The 23461-nt window shown below is 37.0% G+C and overlaps 1 protein-coding gene across 2 annotated transcripts in view; it reads right to left on the reverse strand.

Annotated features, from left to right (window-relative positions):
* Positions 1-9618: 9618 nt before the first annotated feature.
* Positions 9619-23461, reverse strand: part of THSD7B (thrombospondin type 1 domain containing 7B) — a 1076713-nt gene continuing 1062870 nt past the window's right edge. For both annotated transcript variants that reach the window (XM_027561747.1, XM_027561740.1), the window contains 2 exons: positions 21678-21765; positions 9619-10809 (listed from right to left, as the gene is read on the reverse strand). In XM_027561747.1, the coding sequence (XP_027417548.1) occupies positions 10728-10809; positions 21678-21765 (170 nt within the window). In that variant the 3' untranslated portion in view covers positions 9619-10727. The remainder of the gene's footprint in view (positions 10810-21677; positions 21766-23461) is intronic.

The following is a 23461-nucleotide window of genomic DNA, read 5'->3' on the forward strand; positions in this document are numbered from 1 at the left end:
CTCCTGGAGGAGGAAATGGCAACCCACTCCAATATTCTTGCCTAGAAAATCCCATGGTCTGAGAAACCTGGTAGGCTACAGTCCACGGGGTCGCAAAGAGTCGGACACGACTGAGCGACTTCACTTTCACTTTCACTATATTGTTAACTGTGGTCACTATGCTATGGATTTCATCTCCAAGACTTATTTTTTTATAATTGGAAGTTTTTTACTTTGGACACATTTTACCCATTTCACTGACCCCCACAATGCCTACCTCCCAACTCTGACAACTATCAGTCTGTTTCATGTTTGTTTGTTTGTTTTTTTAAGATTCAACATATAGTGAGATCATAAGGCATTTGTCCCTCTATGACTTATTTCACTTAGTACAATGCCCTTAAGATCCACCTGTACTTTCACAAATGACAGAATTTCCTTCTATTTTATGGCAGAATAATATCCCATTATACAGATATCATATTTTCTTATCTATTCATCTGTTGATGGATGGAACAATTTAGATTGCTTCCATGTCTTGGTTATTATAAATAGTACCACAGTAAATCTGGGATGCAGCTATCTTTTAGGAGTTAGTCTCTCATTTCCTTCAGATAAATACTCAGCAATGGAATTGCTGGATCATATGGCAGTTCTTTTTTAATTTTTTGAAAAATCTCCATACTGTTTTCCACAGTGGCTGTACCAGTTTACATTCCCACCAACAGTGTACAAGGGTTCCCTTTCTTCTGACATCCTCACCAACACTTGTTATTTTTTTGTCTTTTTAAGAAAAGCCATTCTAATAGGTGTGAGATGATACGTCATTGTGGTTTTGATTGGTATTTCCCTGATGACTGGTGATATTGAGCCCTTTTTTCTGTACCTACTGACTGTATGTCTTCTTTGGATAAAACTCTGTTCAGATCTTCTGCACATTTTAGAAATAGAATTGTTTGTTTTTTGCCATTGAGTCATATGCTTTCCTTGAATATTTAGTATTAATACCTTGTCAGTTATATGATTTGAAAATATTTTCTTCTATTTGGAAGATTACATTTTTATTACATTAGTGGCTTTCTTTGCAATACAGAAGATTTTTAATTTGAGGGAATTCCACTTACTTATTTTTGCTTTTGTTGCCTTTCTTGTGATGTCAGATCCAAAGACTACCACCAAGATTGATGTCAAGAAGCTTATCATTTTTGTTTTCTTCTAGTGGTCTTATACTTGCAAGTCTATATCCAAGTCTTTAATCATTTTGAGTTAATTTTTGGGTACAGGGTAAAATAGGGGTTCAATTTAAATATTTTGTATTTGGCTGTCCAGTTTCCCAGCACCATTTATTGAAGAGATTATCCTTTTCCCCATAGTATATTTTTGGCTCCTTTACCATAAATTAATTGGCTATATATGTGTGGGTTATTACTGGGTTCTCTATTTGGTTCCATTGATGTATGTGGCTCTTCTATACTAATGCTATACTTTTTTGATTACTAAACCTTTGTAATATAATTTGAAATAAAAAATCGTGATGTCTCCAGCTTTGTTATCCTTTCTCAAGATTTCTTTGGCTATTTGGAGTGTTTTGTCATTACATACAAATTATAGGATCGTGCTAATTCTGTGAAAAATGGCATTGAAATTTTGATAGAAATTGCATTGATTCTGTAGATTTATTTAGTTAGTATGCACAATCTATCAATATTAAATTCTTTTAATCCATGAACATGGAGTCTTTTTCCTTTCATTTTTGTTGTTTTCAATTTCTTTCATCAATGTCTTATTCAGTGTAACTGTCTTCCATTTCCTTGTTTAAATTTATTCATAGGTATTTTCTTTGCATTTTTGCAATTGTAAATGGGATTTTCTTAATTTCTCTTTCTGATAGTTATTAGAGTATAAAATGAAACTTATTTTTTATTCATTGATATTTTATTTTGTAAATTAACAACTTATTCTATAGTGTTTCTTTTTAGTGGAGTCTTTAGGGTTTTCTATGTATAATATCATGCCATCTACAAATAGACATTTTTATTTCTTCTTTTCCAGTTTCGATGCCTTTCATTTCTTTTTATTGCCTAATTTCTCTTGTTATAACTTCCAATTCAATGGTGAATAAATGTGGCCTTAGTAGACATCTTTGTCTTATTCCTGATCTTAGAGGAAGAGCTTTCAGTTTTAAACCTTAGGTACGATGCTAACTGTGGGCTTCTCAAATTATGTCCTTATTATGTTGACATACAACCCCTCTATACTCAGTTTGTTGACAGTTTTTTATCATAAATAGATGTTGGGTTTTGTCCAATGCTTTTTCTGCTTCTGTTGAGATGAACATATGATTTTCATCCTTTGTTTTGATAATGTGTCACACTGATTCATTGATGGATGTTGAACCTACTTTGCATCCCTGGGATAAATCCACCTGATGATAGTGTATGATCCTTTTAATGTATTTTCAAATTGTTTGATAATAGTTTGTTGAGGATTTTTCACCTCAGTTCACCAGGGATAATCACCTGTAATTATCTTTCCTTGTAGTGTTCTTGGTTTGGTGCCTTGTCAAATGAATTTGGAAGTTTCATCTCTGTTTCTATTGTTTGGAAGAGTTTGAGAAGGATTGGCATAAGCTCTTTAAATTTTTGATAGAATTCATGAGTGAAGTCATCTGGTCTTGGATTTTAGTGTGTTTGGAGGTTTGATTTACTAGTTTAATCACCTTATTAGTAATTGGTCTGGTTGGATTTTCTAGTTTTTTTTTTATAATTCTTGGTAGGTTGTACATTTCTAGAAATTTATTTCTTATAGGTTGTTTAATTTGTTGACATATACTTGTTCATAATAGTTTCTTATGCTTTATACTTCTATGATATCAGTTGTAACATCACTTTCATTTCTGATTTTATTTATTGGGGTAACATCTATTTTTTTTTTTTTTTTTTTTGCTGAGTTCCCTAAGGTTTATCTGTTTATCTTTTAAAGGTAAAGAACAGCACTTATTTTTACTGATATTAACAAATGTATTTTTAGACTATGTATCATTTATTTCTAGTCTGATCTTTATTTCCTTCCTCCTATTAACTTAGAGCTTTATTTGGTCCTCTTTTCTATTTCCTTAAAGTTTAAATTTCAGTTGTTTGAGATCTTTTTGTTTACTAATATGGGTGTTTATTGCTATGAACTTCCCTCTTATCACTGCTTTTGCTGAATCCCATAAGTTTGTTTTATTTCTGTTTTCATTTGTCTCAAGGTATTTTTTCATCTCTTTCTTTCAATTTCTTCTTTGAGCCTTTGGTTGTTTAATATCATGTTTTCCAGTTTTTTTCTTATAAGTGATTTCTGTTGCTTTGTTTGAAGAAACCTGATATGTTTTAAATATTCTTAAATTCATTAAGATGTATTTGGTGGTCTAACATCTGATTTATGTTGGTGAGAATGTTACATGTACACTTCAGAAGAAAGTGCATTCTGTTGGTTTTGATTGTGATGTTCTCTATATGTATGTGATATTCATCTGACCTATTATGTCATATAAAGCCAATGCTTCGCTACTGATTTTCTTAATTTAAAAAATGTATTTCTTCAGCTGTGTTGGGTCTTCACTGCTGTGTGGGCTTTTATCTAGTTGTGGCGAGCAAGGGCTGCTCCCTAGTTGTGGTGTGATGGGCTTCTCGTTGTGGTGGCTTTTCTTGTTGCAGAGCATGGGCTCTAGGGTGAATGGCTTCAGTGTCTGTGGCATGTGGACTCAGTAGCTACAGCTTCCAGGACCTAGAACACAGCCTCAGTAGTTGCGGCAAACAGGCTTAGTAGCTTTGTGGCATGTGGGATCTTCCTGGCACCAGGGAACCCCCTTTACAGGTTTTCTATTTGGGTGATCTATCTATTGATGTAAGTGGGATATTAAAGTCATCTACTGTTATCATATTTCTGTCTATTTCTCACTTTGGGTTCCTAATATCTGGGTCCTCAAATATTATTTAATTTATATTTAGGTGTTCCTGCGATGGGTGCATACATATTTACAGATGTTAAATCCTTTTGTTAAACTGAAATCTTTACTATTGGATCATGGCCTTTGTTGTCTTTTATTAGAGTTTTTTTTTTTTTTAACTTAGTCTATTTTGTCTAATATGAGTATAGCTACTGCAGATCTCCTTTGGTTTCCATTTCTGTGGGATATCTTTTCCATCCTTTCTCTTTTAGCTTGTGTGTGTCCTTGTATCTGAAATGAGTCTTTTGTAGGCAGCATGTATACAGATTTAAAAAATTCATTTAGCCACTCTTTTGACTGGAGAATTTAGCCCATAGATAGTTAATGTAATTATCAGTAGGTATAGACTGATTGTCATTTTCTTAATTGTATTCTCTCTCTTTTCTAACTCATTTCCTCATTCTACTTTTACTCTCTTCCCTTGTGATTGAATGACTTCTCTAGTGGTATGCTTAAATTTCTTTTCCTTAGTATATCTGCTCTTGGTTTTTGCTTTGTAGTTACCATGAGGCTTACATATAACAACTTATATTTATAAGTCTATTTTAGTCATAACACTGTCATAACACGTTCTAGAGCACTACATATTTATCCCTCCTCTCACATTCTATGATTTTCATGTCACAGTTTACAGTATTCTTACTTGCATTTTTTCAGTCTCTAAGTCATATCTGACTCTTTGCAACTCTATGGACTGCAGCATGCCAGGCTTCCCTGTCCTTCCCTATCTCCTGGAGTTTGCTCAAACTCATGGTCTTTGAGTTGGTGATGCTATTCAACCACCGCATTCTCTGTCATCCCCCTTCTCCTCTGCCTTCAATCTTTCCCAGCATCAGAGTCTTTTTCAATGAGTCAGCTCTTTGCATCATGTGGCCAAAGTATTGCAGCTTCAGCTTCAGCATCCAACCTTCCAATGAATATTCAGGGTTGATTTCCTTTAGGATTGACTGGTTTGGTTTCCTTGCTGTCCAAGGGGCTCTCAAGAGTCTTTTCTAGCACCACAGTTTGAAAGCATCAATTCTGTGGCACTCAGCCTTCTTTATGGTCCAACTCTCAGATCCACACATGACTACCGGAAAAAACCATAGCTTTGACTATAAGAACGTTGGTTGGCAAAGTGATATCTTTGCTTTTTAAAACATTGTCTAGGTTTGTCGTAGCTCTTCTTCCAAGGGGCAAGCCTCTTTTAACTTAATGGTTTCAATTATTGTCTACAGTGATTTTGGACCCCAAGAAAACAGTCTATCACTGTTTCTAGTTTTTCCCCATCTATTTGTTATGGGAGTGATGGGGCCAGATGCCATGATCTTAGTTTTTTGAATGTTGAGTTTTAAGCCAGCTTCTTCACTCTCCTCTTTCACCCTCATCAAGAGGCTCTTTAGTTCCTCTTCACTTTCTGCCATTAGTGGTATCATATCAATTAACAGATTATAGTTATAGGTATTTCTACTATTTTTGTCTTTTGACTTTTATACTACCTTTATAAATTATTAACCCCTCAACTTCACCACATTATTCTTTTACTGTGTGTTTCCCTCTACCAGTAAGATTTATATTTGCATACATTTTCCTATTACTAATGTCCTTTTGTTTTAACTTAAGAAAGTTCCTTAAAATTTCTTGTAAGGCCACTTTTCTAGTGGTGGTGAACTCCTTTAGCTTTTGCTTGTCTGGAAACTTTCTATCTTTCCTTGATTCTGAAGCACAGCTTTGCTGGGTATTCTTTATGGCAGGGTTTTTTTATTTTTCAGTACTTTCAATATATCATTCCACTCCCATTTGGCCTGCAAAGTTTCTACTGAAAATTGCTGATAGTCTTATGGGATTCCTGTATCTAACAAGTGTTTTTTCTCTTGTTTCTTTTAAGATTCTTCCTTGTCTTTAGTTTTTGACACTTTAAGTATAATGTGCTCTGGCTCGGGTCTGTCTGTGTTCACCATATTTGGAAAAATTTACACTTCCTGGATCTACACATCTGTTTCCTTCCCCAGGTTTAGGGAAGTTTTCAGCTCATTTATTATTCAGATTATTTATTTAAATAAGTTTTCTGCCCTTTACTCCATCTCTCCTTTTGGAAATCCTATAATGAAAATATTGTTCCTCTTATTTTGTCCCATAAGCCCTTAAGATATCTTCACTCTTTCTGATGTTTTTCTTTGTGCTACTCTGTTTGATAAATTTGTCTGTCTTGTCTTCAAGTATGCTGGTCTATTCATCCATTTCATATCATCCGTTGTTGAACTCCTTTTCTAGTTCAGTTATTGTATCCATCAGCTATGTGACTTCTGTTTATACAGTCTTATATTTTCTATCTTTTGTTGAAACTCTCAGTTTGTTCATGCATTATTCTCTTGACCTTGATAAGCATCATTACAATGATTATTTTGAACTGTTTATCAGGTAAATAATTTGTCTCCCATTTCATTAAGGTCTTTTCTGAGGGATTTTCTTGTTCTCTCATTTGGAGAACATTCCTCTGTTATTTTATTTTCCTTGATTCTCTGTGTTGGTTTCTAGTCCTTCTCTTTCCCAGTCTTGGAAAACTGGTTTTGTGTAGAAGATGAAACTTTGTATGTAACCTGACCTTTCTTGGTTCTTTTCCAAACCTCTTTGGTTGTCCATTTAGCCTACTTTGTTTTTAGTGGCTACCAATAGTTCAGGGTTGCCAAGACTCATCAGGGTCCTAAGTAAGAGGATCTTTAGGATGAATGAATGGTTGCTAGATTTATAAGCAGCAACTTTCAAACTGAGTAGATATACCTCTTCCAGCAAAAGACTGAGATGGACATTTCTGCTTGTCCTTTCTGTACTTTGCTCTGGGATAACAGACAATTAAGAATTCTTTCTTTGTTTGCTATCCTCATGGTGATCCCATGAACAATAAGCTGCACTGACCACCAGAGCATGGTTAACAAGCGATATGTCATCTGGGCAGTAGCCACAAAAGCTGGAGTGCCTGGCATGTGCACAAGCTCCTTTTAGGAGATACCAGTAACCTGTGGTGAGGTAAAGTGAGAGAGCCCCAAAATAGTACAGATCAAGAAGCAACCGTTAGAACTGGACATGGAACAACAGACTGGTTCCAAATAGGGAAAGGAGTACATCAAGGCTGTATACTGTCACCCTGCTTATTTAACTTATATGCAGAGTACATCATGAGGAACGTCGGGCTGGATGAAGCACAAGCTGGAATCAAGATTGCTGGGAGTAATATCAATAACCTCAGATACGTAGATGACACCACCCTTATGGCAGAAAGCAAAGAAGAACTAAAGAGCCTCTTGATGAAAGTGAAAGAGGAAAGTGAAAAAGTTGGCTTAAAACTCAATATTCAAAAAACGAAGATCATGGCATCTGGTCCCATCACTTCATGGCAAATAGATGGGGAAACAGTGGCTGACTTTCTTTTTCTGGGCTCCAAAATCACTGCAGATGGTGACTGCAGCCATGAAATTAAAAGATGCTTGCTTCTTGGAAGAAAAGTTATGACCAACCTAGACAGCATATTAAAGTAGAGATATTACTTTGCCAACACAAGTCCATCTAGTCAAAGCTATGATTTATCTAGTAGTCATGTATGGATTTGAGAGTTGGACTATAAAGAAAGCTGAGCACTGAAGAATTGATGCTTTTGAACTATGTTGTTGGAGAAGACTCTTGAGAGTCCCTTGAACAGCAAGGAGATCCAACCAGTCCATCCTAAAGGAAATCAGTGCTGAATACTCATTGGAAGGACTGATGCTGAAGCTGAAACTCCAATACTTTGGCCACCTGATGTGAAGAGCTGACTCATTTGAAAAGACCCTGATGCTAGGAAAGATTGAAGGCAGGAGGAGATGGGGACAGCAAAGGATGAGATGGTTGGGTAGCATCACTGACTCAATGGACATGAATTTGAACTCTGGGAGGTAGTGATGACAGGGAGGCTTGGTGTGCTGCAGTCCGTGGGGTTGCAGAGAGTCAGACATGACTGAGTAACTGAACTGAACCTAGCCTCCCTTGTCTCCAGAAAGGGTTGCAATTGGCTCCTAAATGCATGCCTGCATCTCAGATGACAGCTACAAAGATAAGGGAATAGTTTTCTTTCATGGATGACTTGGCATTTCTGTCTGCTGCTTCTGTGCTGTGTTCTGGTTGGGGGGAAGCTAATTAAGAAATCGTTCTGTTTTAGTCCTGTGGGACCTGCTAATGTAAGCCCCACTGGCTTACCAGAGTCAAGATGAGCAGCATGCCTGGATGGCTGCTGTAAAAACCAGAGTTTCAGATGTATGAACAAGCTACTTTCCAGGTGATACTGGAGACCTGGGGTAGGACAGAGGGAGAGTTAAAAAATAGTGCCTACCAGTCTCCATGGCTTTTGGAGAGTATTTCATTTAGCCTCTAGATGTGGATTAAATTAGAGGCCTATCCTTCAGGCCAAAGTTTAAGATCTGCAGATGGGCCTCTTTCACAGAAATTCTGGACTCTTTTCAGTTGCATGCTGCCTTGAAGGTGGCCACAGTAAGTTTATGCAAGCTCTTTAAATACTGTTTCTTCATATCCTATGGTTTTGTGGGTCTTATTGTCACAAACCCTGTTAATTTTCAAAGTTAGATGTTTTGAAGACTTCTTAGGTGCAGATCTTAAAAGTTTGGGTGCAAAGGTGAAGTTCAAGCCTTACATCTCAGAATCTGAGGGATGTTTTCCATGCTGTTGAAGACTGCACCAGAGGTGGAAGTTACAGAGAGGTTGTATTTCAATCTCTCCTACCTATTCTGATGTGCATTTTTTTCTTGTGTGCCTGACGTGTAGGAGTCACTCAGCTAGTTTTTGGATTTCTTGTGGAAGATTGTTCCATAGGGAGCTGTAGATTTGGCATGTTTGTGGGAGCAGGTAAGCTCAGAATTCTCCTATGTGGCCATCTTGAACCAGAATCCCTTTAACATTTATTGTTAATGTCTACCTTAGGAGAAAAATAATTTCATTATCTCATTTTGTGGGTCACACAACTGAGGCGGAGAGGATTTGGCATCCTTGCACAGGATCACACAGGCAGTAAAGGGGATAGCTAGGATTTGATCTCTGACGCAGGAGCTCTTGGGCTACCAGGAAGTCTTCTGAAGCTTTTTAGCCTAAGTGAAATAATGAAAGGACAACTCTAGGAGTTGTTCCCTCAACCACAATACTGACATCAACTATTCTCTTTTCATTGAGTTTTTTCATGTAAAACCATGGTGCCATTGAAGAAAATCAACTAGTGTTAAAACGATTAGCAAAAGCAAAAGTCCCAATTTAAGTAAAACCATTCTCTAACTTGCTCACTCTATCATATTTCTAACATTTCTATTTTCTCAGGCCACCCAGTTCATTTGCATATCAGTGTTTGCAATATTACACAGTGGTTTGTTCTAATGTTAGCTAAGCTTTAAATATGCCTTCAGAGCTACTCTGTGTAATCATGCTTGTCTCCATTTCACAATGTAACCAATAGTGTTGAGCATGTGGGGAAAGAGCCCTTTTCTCTGTCAGTGATTTCAGCTGTCAGCCTCTAAAACAGTGACATGGGGAAGCTGTTATTAAAGCTGTCTTTGTCAAATCATCCCTGGAGAAGGAAATGGCAACCTACTCCATGGGCTCTTCAGTAGGAAATAAGTCTACAACAGTCAACATTTCAGTCTCTTGAACACTTTATTTGTTATAAATACAAGTCCATACCACAAGATGGCACCTTCTTACTTTCCAACATCCACGATTACAAACATTCATCTTCATAAAATGGTTTCAGCTTTTTCATGTGTTGTTTAGATATTATTGAAACCTTATAAAAGCAAGACTTCCTACAAACAGGATCGGTGTTAGATGTATATTAAATGAGGTCAGATAATTAAATTCAAAAAAAGAATTTATAAATATTCAGATAAGAAAATTGAAATTACAAAAGCAGAGTTTGTCATCATTAAACTGAATTACAACTGTGTGTGGCTAATGCTATATCTACATGGTAAAGTTTTTGTTAAAATACAGTTTTAGTAATTAAATAATTTACCTCTTTTTTCCAATATAACCTCTGATTTCATTTGTACACCCTAACATTCAGTACACATTTCATTCAAAACCACTTAGCTTTCATCTAGTCCAGCAACTACACACATTTCATTTGTTTTCAATAGATACAACTCATGAAGTGCCATCATCCTCCTGGCTACAAAACAAAATACAATTTGTAAAGGTAAAAACTCAGAATTTTTGAAATGGTAACCCATTCTCTCTGTGTTCGTGAAAATAGGCAAGCCAATTTGAAAGTCTTTGAACTGACGTAAATTCTAGAAAACTCAGTGTTGAAGTATGGGAAGAATAAGGATTTGCACTAATATAGTGCATAAGAATGCAGTGTCAGACTGATCATTTACAGTAAAAGCCTTGGCCTCTCCGGATTGTCATCATGCTGCTGAGGATAAAATTTACTTAAGTCTGTGGGAATTCCATCATGTTTTCTTCCTCCCATTTCCAAACAGGAAGAGAAGGGTTTTCAGGTCCCTTGGGAAAATCAAAAACATTAAACACTCACACCCACAAACAACTGGAAAGCAAAATGGCAGACCTAATAATCCTTGACTCCATGTCCAAATGAAGTTGAGGCAATATTACTTTTGCAGTATTTGTATTCTGCTCAGTATATCACACCATGAGATTCCTCAAAAAACTGAGAAGTCTGAGAGCTACAAAATAGAAAGCGGTTAAGGCAGTTGATGTCTACATTTGGATTTCTTTTTTCAGGTTACATGTCTAAGTCTCCATCGTAGGCTAAGGTCAGAGGCTTCTGTTGGGGAGGTGTGCTTTGATGCGGTTTTGGCTTCTTGCTGTAAAGGGAAAAGAATTCCTGAGATGAAGAAAGTTCTCAGAGCTCTGTTTCATCTGCCAAAGAAAACTGTAAGGTACAGAAATCCAAGTGGTTAGACAAAAGACTGATTTCTCTGGACTGGCGGGTTCCTTTTTGGAATACTGGTGTACTTTAACCCTTAAACCAGGAGAAGCCTTTCTTTTCCCCCCAAAATCTTATAAATCTTAAAAATAGTTTAGTGGAAACAATGAACTTGGTAAAGGGCCACTTTCCTTTGTTTATACGCTGTAATGTGAACATCTGTTGCTCAGTAATTCCTAAGCTACCAAGACCTCCACAGCGCAGATGTTTTAACATCATAAGTAGCTAGAACAGCCAGATTCTCTTGCTTTACTCTGCTGTTGTTTTTAAGTAAACACACTTCTGCTCGGGCTTGAAACCTGGCATCTAGCTGCCAAGTCACCAAGGTCTGTTAGGAGAATTTCACTGATGTTGTACCAGGCAAAAGCTTTCTCTTCCGGTCTCTGTGCTCCCTGAGTTTGACATCTTTGCCAGGTTAGAGAGGGCTGTTCTTGCTTCTCACACAGAGAGAGAGAAGCTGAAACTGAGTTACATTCCCCAGACTCTCAGCAATGTCCCAGATCTGGGGCAAACCATGCTCCATTATGCCTTTTGATTCTCAGTGTGGGTGAATGTCAACTAATGAGTACTTACAGTTTAATTCTGCTACACACTGCCTTCCCCACCATCATTCTGTCTCCCTTCTGTCCTCAGTGTCTAGGCTTTGCCATGCCTTCAGAGCCCAGCTCTTTGGGTTGTCCTCACCAAGAGGGAGCCACCTCTGGCTTTGTCTCCAGATTTCTATACTATTTATTTTCTTGCAGCATGTTATTAATTGGATGCATGTACTAAGTGCCAAGCCCTGTGCTGAGCACTTTACATGAAACACCTCAATAAATCCCAGGCCAGAAGTGAGAGAAGGGGGCATGGGGATTATCATTACTACTTGACAGAGAAGGACTGGAGAGGTTATTACCTTCCTCAAGTCACTGAGTGAGTGGCAGAGCCTAGAATCCAAATGCATCTTGTACACACAGGAAAAACACTTTTAACCCTTCAGTGCATTCTCCTTGTAGCCACATTATTAATTAGGCACTTGGTAGCAACAACTCTTTTGTCTGTACATATAGTTAATTTTTAATACTTTGAGTGAATGTAAATTAAAAACAAACATTTTAATCTGTACAGTTGATTGGCATTTTGAACATTATGTTGCAACGTTGCATAATCATTACCCCAAAGGGAAACTCTTCCCACTAAGCAGTCTACACTTTGGAACAAGTAGCCTTTGGGACACTTTCCAAATACCATTCTTTAAGGCAGCTCCGAGAAACCAGCATTTGTCCAAAGGAAGAGACTAATGTAATGCATTATATAAGGCTATATATTTTACAAAATGCAATGTATCGTAAAGGGGATAATTAGGAACTGTTACGGACTCAATATTTGCATTACCCTTTCCTCAATCATATGTTGAAATCTTAACCCTGAATGTGATGGTATTTGGAGGTGGAAGATGGCCTTTGGAAGGTGATAAGGCATTCTCTACCCCTGGCAACCACCTGTCAACTTTCTGCCCCTGTAAATTTGCCTATTCTGGATATTTCCTATGGAATTATACTGTATGTGTGGCTTTTTGTGTCTGGCTTCTTTTACTTAATGGCTAAAAAGTTGAGAATTGCATGATGCGTGCATTTTACCACAAAAGAGACACATGTCTGATGACATTTTTTTTATAGGGAGAATCTCCTAGTTTAAAATACTGAGAGAAACTTTGTTTGAAACAATTTATAGATGCTAGAAGCAATTTATAGATGTTGAAGAGGTGAATTAGAATTGATTTCTAAAAAGCCTATTGACAGGAACCAGAGATCCTACAGCGTCCACACCCGGCATACAGTAGGTGTCTGTGTGTGACTGAGTGCTGGGCATGGGCTGCAGGCAAAAACATCCTCAACAGTGGAGAGGCAGAAATAAGCTTCAAAATTCACTGCAGAGGTATACTCACCCTAGGCCTGTTCCCCTTCTCAAAGAACAGGGACTGCATAATTATCTGAATAACATCCAAATTTGTCTATATTAATGTATATGTAGAATCCAGTGGCTCTAGTCACACTGGCAGGCTCCAGCTTGGGTCCAGAGCACACTAATCTGCATTTAAAGGGACTAAAAACTCACACAAATGAGAATTTACAACAAATTGGAAGTGACAGTTTGTCTATTATCCACCCTAGGGATGGTAGTAGAAGGTGTCCTAATGTCCAAAAGAATAGGAGGAATTTCATTTGGAATGACCATAGGGATCTTCTACCTCCTCCACCTCCTGCTGTTTTAGGGGAAGAAAAGAGAGGGGCAAGAAATAAAGGTGTTTCCAGAGTTTCTGGCAATTCACTTTTTAAAATATTTATTTTAATGACATATAATTGATTTACAATGTTGTTAATTTCTGCTATACAGTGATTTAGTTATATGTATATATGTTCTTTTCCATTATAGTTTATCACAAGATATTGAATATAATTCCCTGTGTTATACAGTCAGACTTTGTTGTCCATTCTCTATACAACAGTTTACATTTGGCAATCCACTCTCTCTCTTTTTTTTTTGAGGAATTGGCTTCTCTAAAAAAATTATTTCATTGGAGTATAGTTGATTTACAATGTTGTTAGTTTCTGCTGTTCAGCAAAGTAAATCAGTTATACACATACGTATGTCTACACTTTGTCAGATTCTTTTCTCATATAGGTCATTGCAGAGTATTGAATAGAGTTTCCTGTGTTATACAGTGATCCTTATTAGTTACCTAGGCTCAGGGGTAAAGAATCTGTCTTCCAGTGCAGGAGACTTGGGTTCGACCCCTGGGTCAGAAAGATCCCCTGGAGAAGGAATTGGCAACCCACTCCAATATTCTTGCCTGGGAAATCCCATAGACAGAGGAACCTGACAGGCTACCATCCATGAGGTTGCAAAAGAATCATACATGACTTAGTGACTAAATAACAAGCATGTGACTCCCAATCTCCCAATATATCCCATCCCACCTGGTAACCATAAGTTTGCTTTCTGTGTCTGTGAGTGTATTTCTGTTGGTAAGTTCATTTGTATCATTTTTTTTTTTTTAGATTCCACAAATAAGTGATCATAACATTTGTCATGATATTTGTCTTCGACTTACCTCACTCAGTATGACAATCTCTGGGTCTGTCCATGTTGCTGCAAATGGCATTATTCTAACTGGCATTTGTTAAGGGCTTCCCAGCAGCACTAGTAGTAAAGAACTTGCCTGGGAATTCCCATGGACAGAGGAGCCCGGTGAGCTACAACACACAGGGTCAAAGAGAGTTGGACATGACTGAAGCGACTTAGCACACACAGCTACGTAGGAGAAACATGGGAAATGACGTCCTGGGATGTGGGGAAGAGGGGTAGAGACGGGTAGCTCTTTATGAAAAGACAACAGTATTGGTTACCAAAGGAGGTGGTGGTTAGAGTTAAATTAGGAGATTGGGATTAATATATACACACTACTATTCATATATACTATATTATATATGAAATAGGTAAACAAGGACCTAGATTATGGCACAGGAACTCTACTCAGTATCTTGTAATAATCTGTAATGGAAAAGAATTTGAAAAGGAACAGATATGTATATACACATATACATACACACACACACACACAAAGAAATGGCAACCCACTCCAGTATTCTTGCCTGGAAAATCCCATGGACAGGGAGCCTGGCAGCTATAGTCCATGGAGTCACAAAGAGTCAGGCACAACAACTGAGCTTGCGCATGTGTGCACACACACACACACACATATATATATAAAACTGAATCACTTTTCTGTACACTTGAAACTAACAACATTGTAAAATAAGTATGCTTCAATAAAAATAAAATCCCCCTCTCCCCCATGAAAGAGACAATATTGCCTAGGAGACATCTAAACTTGGCCAGCCTCTAGGAGCTGTGCCTAGAAAATTCAGCTCAAATATTACTTGAATTTTTACACCAGTTTACAGGTATGGAATTGTGAACGTTGTGCTCACCTCTAGGACAAAAAAAGAGGTGGCTCCTAGTGTGTAGGCTTGGGGTTTTTGTGGTGTGTGTTGGGATGGTTGTGATAAAGGCTTCATTTCATGATGTCTCTCTTCATACCTTGTAAGCTCTCAGTTGATGTATTAAAATCACAGCTATGAATGTGTGAGGGGCTTCCCTTGTGGCTCAGCTGGTAAAGAATCTGCCTGTAATGTGGGAGACCTGGGTTCAATCCCTGGTTTGGGAAGATCCCCTGGAGAAGGGAAAGGCTACCCACTCCAGTATTCTGGCCTGGAGAATTCCATGGACTGTATAGGCCATGGGGTCGCAAAGAGTCCGACATGACTGAGTGACTTTCACACACATGAATGTGTGAGATCTGAGAACTTTTAGTGAGTTTAAAAGTTAGCAACCACTGAATAATGTGGTAATGCTGCTGAGAAGCTGTGGCTTTAGAGCTTCCTGGCTGGTTAAAAAGAACCCTAAGAGAAAGATCTGAGTAGGGGCCTGCCCTCTGCAAAGTCAGCAAATAGGAAACTTTTCTTCAGAAGCCCCTGCTCCCTTTCCTTTCTTCCTTCCTGATCTTTATTAGGAAATTCATTTAGAAATAGTTTTTAAATTATTTTTCTCTTTTCAACTCTGCTATCAGGTAAGGTATGAGCACCTCACTCACACTAAATCAGGACCCCTAAATGCCTGGCCCGTGGGCCGCCACCACCCCCAGGCATCCTGTGCCCGTGGTGGCCATCTCCCATCCATCACACACTTCTTTCCTGTTGAGCCCAGGAATAGCCTCATAATTCTTCCTAATGCAGCGCTCTTGACAGCCACTACCACTTTTAGAGTTTGCACAAGGGAGAAAACCATTATGCAGCTCTGGCTGTAAGAGATCATTGACTGACACGTTTTAAAGTCACCTTTTCCATGATCATTTGCATTTTAGCAAAGGATAAGCCCATTAGACCAGAAAAGCGAGTTCATTATGAAAAGACAGGTAAGTGCTGACACTTCTCACCACCCTTGATTGCAAGCCACAGGACCCAGACCAGAAGACACTAACAAACAGTCAGCCACTCATGAGGGCTGAGCCTCAGAGGTGGCAGCATCACCTTCAAACTTGAGAGCCCATTCCCTGCATTGTGCTGAGCAAGATAGAATAGATGTGGTTCTCCAAGTAACTTCCAGACACTATGTCTAGATTAACTAAAAGCTCACCCAATGGTCGTTCCCACTAAATGACCTCATGGATCTTTATTGCCAGGGGAGCTAGGGCATCAGTAATATTTCAAGAAACCCAAATGTTTATGGCAGACATACAAAGGATCATATCTAACCAAAGCAGTCCTTGAGAAGACTATTTTTCTCTATTTTCTGAAAAACATTTCCAAATGTTATTATAAATTGCTTTCATCTAAAGTATACACCTAACACCTGGCATGTTATAGCAGCTCTCTTGTCCTAAGTTTTTTATTTTGAAGGAGAAAATATAAAATCTCCAAAACTGTCATCTTCTAACTCTTCTGCAAGCTATTTAATAGAAATAGATGCTGTGAAAACCTATTTGGATTCTTTAGGCAGCTCATATGTAACAGTAAGTGTTCTGATATCACTAAGTCTGTTCCCAGGTCTATAACTTACTTTTCTTGGGAAATGAAGATCTGCTAAAAAATGGAAAAGGTGTAGACATTAAATTGAGTCTAAAGAGTTTTCGGGATTACTCAAGGACAAGAAATTACAGAGACTGGAAGTCCAGTGGAAAGGGGTTAAGACGAATCTGGAGCTGATTTTACCAGGCTGATACCCTTACATAAGTTATTGAACTTTTCTGAGTATGGCTTACTCCCTCTTTAAAATAAAGATGATAATAACAACACTTTATTGGATTATTGGAAAGACTGAATAAGGCAACCTATGTAAAGCACTTTGACATATGTGAATATTAGATTTTTTTCTTGACCTTTAAAGATCATGGGCAATAGATTGTTTTAGCTTATCCACTCATTGATTCATTCACTTATTTAATAAATATTTGTGAAACTTGTACTCTAAAAAATAAGTCATTAAAGCTCTTCTCCCCCACCCCCCAAGTCCTTATGGTTTGGTAGATGTTGGAAGACATTTATACAAGTAACTACAATGCCAGCATGGAGTAAATGCCACAGGGCTGGCAGCTTATACAAGTTATTCCAGGCTGTTTCATAAGGAAAAAGTTGGCATTTAAATTTTTATTGGGAAGAACTGTTAGAATGCCAATAACTTATGAAAATTAATTCTAGAAGAATGAACTGTAAGGAGTAAACCATGCAAGCAGAAGCTTTCTTGTGAAATAAGATACCACACTATGTACCCTAATGTAAGGTAACGCTTCCCAAAACACTATCCTTCAGAAAGAGGTTGTAGCCTTATATTCAACTCCTATATTATGAAAGATTACAATATAAAAAGTATTTTAATGGAGATCATAAATATACATGAGCAGTACAAATAAAATGACAAACTTCCCTAATATATATTAATAGATACTTACATCTTGAGATAAAACCTCTGAAATAGCAACACAAGCAGATTGAAAGAAGTGTTGTATCTCAACCAACTTGGATGGATATGAGTATAGTAAACTTGAAATGTTGACTTTGATGTAGAATGAGATTTTAAATGCTTCAATGATAAAGCAACAATTTAAATACAAGGCAATGGCACCCCACTCCAGTACTCTTGCCTGGAAAATCCCATGGACCAAGGAGCCTGGTAGGCTACAGTCCATGGGGTCTCTAAGAGTCGGACACAAGTGTGCGACTTCACTTTCACTTTTCACTTTCATGCATTGGAGAAGGAAATGGCAACCCACTCCAGTGTTCTTGCCTGGAGAATCCCAGGGACGGGGGAGCCTGGTGGGCTGCCGTCTCTGGGGTCGCAGAGTCAGACATGACTGAAGTGACTTAGCAGCAAGCCTATGCAACACACTGGGGCATAGAGAAATATGAAAATGAAGTTGAAAGAGTTGTTTGGGCTCAAATAGTGGAAGGCTTTTATTGACTTGCAAGGCAGCCAGAACATGACTTTCATGTTGCTGTCAATGGGAAGCCACTGCTGGCGTTTGAGGAGGAAAGGGGCTGATCACTTGGCTAAGTTTTAAGAAGACTAATCTGGCTATAGACAGTTGAAAGGAGGATTGTAGGGCTTCCAAATATGGAGCTAACTGCTACTTCCAATGGGGGATTATTAAGGGTGGATACTGAGGATGAAAAAAATAGATATACTATACACATAAGTATCTCTATAATTTGGTCACTAAACAGTAGGGGATGATTCCCTTGATCTTTTACATTAAAAATTCTCTAGAAAATTATGTTTGTCACCACAATTCAGTGAGGTACCTATAATCAATCCCCAGAGCCTAGGAAGGGCTACAGTAAGTATTGTTGAAGGAATGGATTAAGGATAACATACTTTTAAGCTGAAAGAAAGGGAGAAGTGTAAAAGGGCAGAATTTATGAATGTTAAATTTTAATTTTTAATCTTTTGGATATTCAAGGAAGAAGGAACCATAGAATCTGGAATTGGGGATGTGACTGTGAAGTAGAATACATCTCAGCTTTCACAGATTAATAGACTAGCTGATTATCTTACACTATACTGGGCCCTTGCTTTGAGAGCAGTTTCTCATCTATCAAGCCTTTATGTTCTTTGTTTCAATTTGAGATCTTTTCCTCATTTTTTCTAGTGGTGAATGCTTCCTATCACTCTCAAGCTCACATAAGGTTTTCCACTTCACATTTGTTCATTAAGACAGGATCTAGACAATACAAAATTAATTCAAACATAACTGGTCAAATCATTTGATTTTAAGGTAAATAACTGAAGGTGTTACTTTTTTATTGCAACACTGAGGAAGTATTAGCTGGATAGCAATCCAACTTCTAGAAATTCAATCTCAATCACTATAGGTGGCAGAAAGAATTAAAGTCACTTGATTTTCTTTACTAACTTTCACTGACCGAGAGCAAAGACTTAAAAACCTGTGTAACCTTGGAAGTATGAGCTAAAATACAAAGACTGGATTTGAATTGAGATTAAAAACTTGGGCAAAAATTGTCAAGGAAACAGTTTGAGACAGATGATGAATATAAATATCTTGATTTAGAGAAAAAAGCAAAGTAACACTTTATGAAAATTAAAAAAAAAAACCTTTGAAAAATTTCAGGAAGCTAATAAAATATTCTCAACACACTTAAAAATATTCAAAGGTATTTACTTCTGTCTGGTTTTAAGATCAGCTCATCAAATAAGATATATACAATAAAGTAATCACCATTTTGTGAGAATAATATACTTAAGGAACTAGTTGCTTACAAAACAGGGTTCCTGGAATGGACAATCAAATTTTCTTTTATGGTTGGTCACTGTAGATAAACACCTGACTCTACTGTCTAAAATATACTCATAGGTTTTTTGAACCAACTGGTCAATTTAACATACTTGGTAAAAATAGGTCAGTTTGAGAAGAAAATTTAAGAACTAGAATTTTCTCAGCCTTGCCTGCTATTAGTTACCTGGGGCTCTTTTAATTACTCCTGCATGTGGTCAAATTGTCTGGATGCTTAAATCAGAATTCCTGGAGCTAGAGATAGCAGAAAGGAAAATTTTAAAAAAGTACCTTGTAAAATCTCACTCCCCTAAAATAAAATACTGAGGAATAAACCTGACCAAAAAGGTGAAATAAACCTACAAACCTATGGTCAATTCATCTTTGACAAAGGAGGCAAGAATGTATAATGAAAAAAAAAGTCTGCTCAGCCAAGGGTGCTGGGACAGCTGGACATATGCATGTAAATCAATGAAGTTAGAACACCATAGACAAAAATAAACTCAAGATGGTTTAAAGACTTAAACATTAAGACATTATATTATAAAACTCCTAGAAGAGAGCATAGGCAAAACATTCTCTGACATAACGTGTACCAATATTTTCTTAGGTCAGTCTCCCAAGGCAATAGAAATAAAAACAAAGATAAACAAATTGGGCCTAATCAAACTTACAAGCCTTTTGCATAGTACAGGAAACCATAAACAAAATGAAAAGACAACCTACAAGTGAGAGAATATATTTGCAAATCATGTGACTGACAAGGGCTTGATTTCCAAAATGTACAAACAACACATACAACTCAACAAGAAAACAACCCAATTAAAAAAAAGAAAAGGGCAGAAGACTTAAGTAGCCACTTCTCCAAAGACATACAGATGGCCAACAGGCACATGAAAAGGTGCTCAACATCACTATTTATTAGAAAAGTGCAAGTCAAAACCACAATGAGATACCACCTCACACCAGTCAGAATGGCCATCATTAAATAGTCTACAGATAATAGATGGTGGAGAAAGCATGGGGAAAAAGAAACCCTCCTATATTGTTAGTGGGAATTTATTGAATAAGTTGGTGAAGCCACTGTGTGAAACAGCATGGAAGTCCCAGCAATCCCAATTCTGGCCATACATCCATACGTGAAGTTGCTTAGTCGTGTCCGACTCTTTGTGACCCCATGGACTGCAGCCTACCAGGCTCCTCTGTCCATGGGATTTTCCAGGCAATAGTACTGGAGTGGATTGCCATTTCCTTCTCCAAGGGATCTTCCCAACCCAGGGATCGAACCTGGGTCTCCTGCATCATAGACAGACGCTTTACCGTCTGAACCACCAGGGAAGTACACAACCTTAGAAAAAATATATGCACCCCTATATTCATAGCACCACTATTCACAATTGCCAAGACATGGAAAAAATCTGTATGTCCATTGACAAATGAATGAATAAAGAAAATTCTTTTACAAATATGTGATGGAATAGTACTCAGCCATAAAAAAGAATGGAATAATGCCATTTGCAGGAACATGGATGGACCTAGACATTAACACAGTAAGTGAAGTAAGTCAGAGAAAGACAAAAATGTCCTATGATATCACTACATGTGAACTCTACAGTATATAAATGAAACTGTCTACGAAACAGAAACAGACTCACGGAGATATAGAACAGATGTGTGGTTGCCAAGAGGGAGGGTGGTAGTAGTTGTAAGTTTTTATATCTAGAATGGATAAACAACAAGGTCCTACTATATACAGCACAGAGAACTATTTTCTATATCCTGTCCCCATAATGGAAAATGAAAAAGAATGTGTGTGTATACATATGTGCCTGCTGAGCTGCTTCAGTCGTGTCCGACTCTTTGCAACGCTATGCTCTATAGCCTGCCAGGCTTCTCCATCCATGGGATTCTCCAGGCAAGAATACTGGAATGGATTGTCATTTCCTTCTCCAGGGTGTGTGTATGTATTTGTGTGTGTGTATGTGTGTATAAACTGAATCACTTTGTCTAACAGCAGAAATTAAAACAACATTGTAAATCAACTACACTTAATTAAAAAAAAAAAAAACAAAAAACCTCTGTGATTAAGTCCTGGTACTAAGAGGTACCAGGAAATTCCAGTGTGTTAAAATGGTACTGATCTAAATCAAAATTGTAAAATGGGAAAGCCCTGATTAATGATTTGCCTCGTATACCTGTGATATTATATGAAAGCCAAATACAAAAATGTTATTTCAAATGAGGACAATAAAGATAATACTCTCCCACTTAAACTATTTAGCAATTCTAATGTTGGTGATTATTTGTGAGTTTAAGGGTCCTGTTTTAATGACCAGATTTCAACATAAGTTTTCTTTTAGTATAATATGCCACCAATGAAAATATAGAGTATAAACTTTTTACTAGTTAGTACTTACCAAACAAGGTAGGAAGTAAATACTAGGAAAATCATGATAAGAAAACCACCACCTGAAACTCCATAAACCCAAATTTTCACTCGGCCATCTGTTTAAAATAAAAAATAACAGGCTTAGCATACAAAAGCTTTTATTTCTCATTTATTTAGTGTATTATTTATTTCTCATCTGAATTCTGAGATTTGCATAAGTCAGAAGCATATGTGAAAATACTCACATGTGACAGCTATCAAATGTCCAAAAAATAGGTGAAAATATTAAATATAGGTTATCAATTTTTTAACAATGCCAAAGACCAGTGCTACTAATCAGTACTTCATAAAATCTAACAACTTGTAGGATATTTTGAATTTATTTTCATTTATATATACTTCTAATACAAAAGTATTACAAAGCATATCCACATGTAGAAGTATATATTATTTTGGATTTAATATCTGTAAGAGGTTAAAAAAAAAAGAACCAAATAGTCTGATCTATTTTGTGATTTTAACTATATGACACACACCTTGACTGTATGTATGGTGTGTGTATGTATAAATTTGAGTTGTTTCTGGAAAACACATGGTTTTTGTTATGTTTTACATGAGCACACAGTTAACTAAACTTAGAATTGCACTGATAATAGCAATTCCTTAGCTTCCCAAAAGGAATTATGCTCCTTTCTGAAAGATGTACACACCAAGGTTCATTATACTACATTGACTGTAATTAACTGTAGGTCCAGAAAAACACATGTCAGAATCTTATTCTAAGACCTTCATGGGATAAAAAACAATCTATTGTAAACATTTGTTTGAAAGAAAATCACTATTACTTTCAATTATATTGTGACTATCTATTACAGTTTTGGCTTACAAGACACTTTCAAGCCTCAATCAGGTTTTAGAATGAGTTTTCAACATAGTAATGGCCCTTTTTATGGTCATAAAACTTTTAACAAAGCTTTGATTTTGATCTCTTTGAAACACTAATGATGTGATCCCCTATTCTGAATTTTTTACATTGGCAATTAAAAAAATTCTTCCCTGAGTGACAATGTACTTTTCATCTTATTACCCCTAAACCTCATAAAGCTGAAGTATTGTAAGATCCAGTGCTTTTAAATCCCTATTGCAGAGGTATGTGATCTGGGTGACCTTTAAATCATGTTACTTAAAGAAGAATTAACATAGCTGTTTATACGAAGCTAATGCTGTATAGCACAGAGGGCTTAGCTCGGTTCTCTGTAATGACCTGGGTAGATGTGATGAGGAGGGAAGTCCAAGAAAGAGGGGATATATGTGTGCATGTGACTGATTCACTTCATTGTACAGCAGAAACTAACATAACATTGTAAAGCATTTATACTACAATAAAAAATAATTTAAAAAAAAGATATGTAGTGGAAAATTAGTCTTCCTGCCAATCTCTGAGCTCCCTACCCAGGTGCCACTGTTACCAACTTATGAACCATCTCATAGTTTTCTCTGCAAATGCAAGCGAGTATATACACAACATACATGCACTTTTTCAAAAAGACACAAATTGTCCTTATCATTCATTTTGGTACTACTTTTCCACCTAACAATACATAATAAAAATATTTCCATACTAGTTCATAAAGGCAGGTCCATCTCATCCTTTTTAATACCCCTAAGAGACATTACACAGTTGAATCATATTTTTGTTTGTTATTCTGTTTGTAGACATTTATGTTATTTCCATTCATTTGCTATATAATAAGCAATCATATAATGAATATCATTTACATTCTTCTCTCAGTATATGTGTGTATATTTGTA

The sequence above is a fragment of the Bos indicus x Bos taurus genome, chromosome 2 (assembly GCF_003369695.1).
Source record: "Bos indicus x Bos taurus breed Angus x Brahman F1 hybrid chromosome 2, Bos_hybrid_MaternalHap_v2.0, whole genome shotgun sequence".
NCBI lineage: Eukaryota > Metazoa > Chordata > Mammalia > Artiodactyla > Bovidae > Bos > Bos indicus x Bos taurus.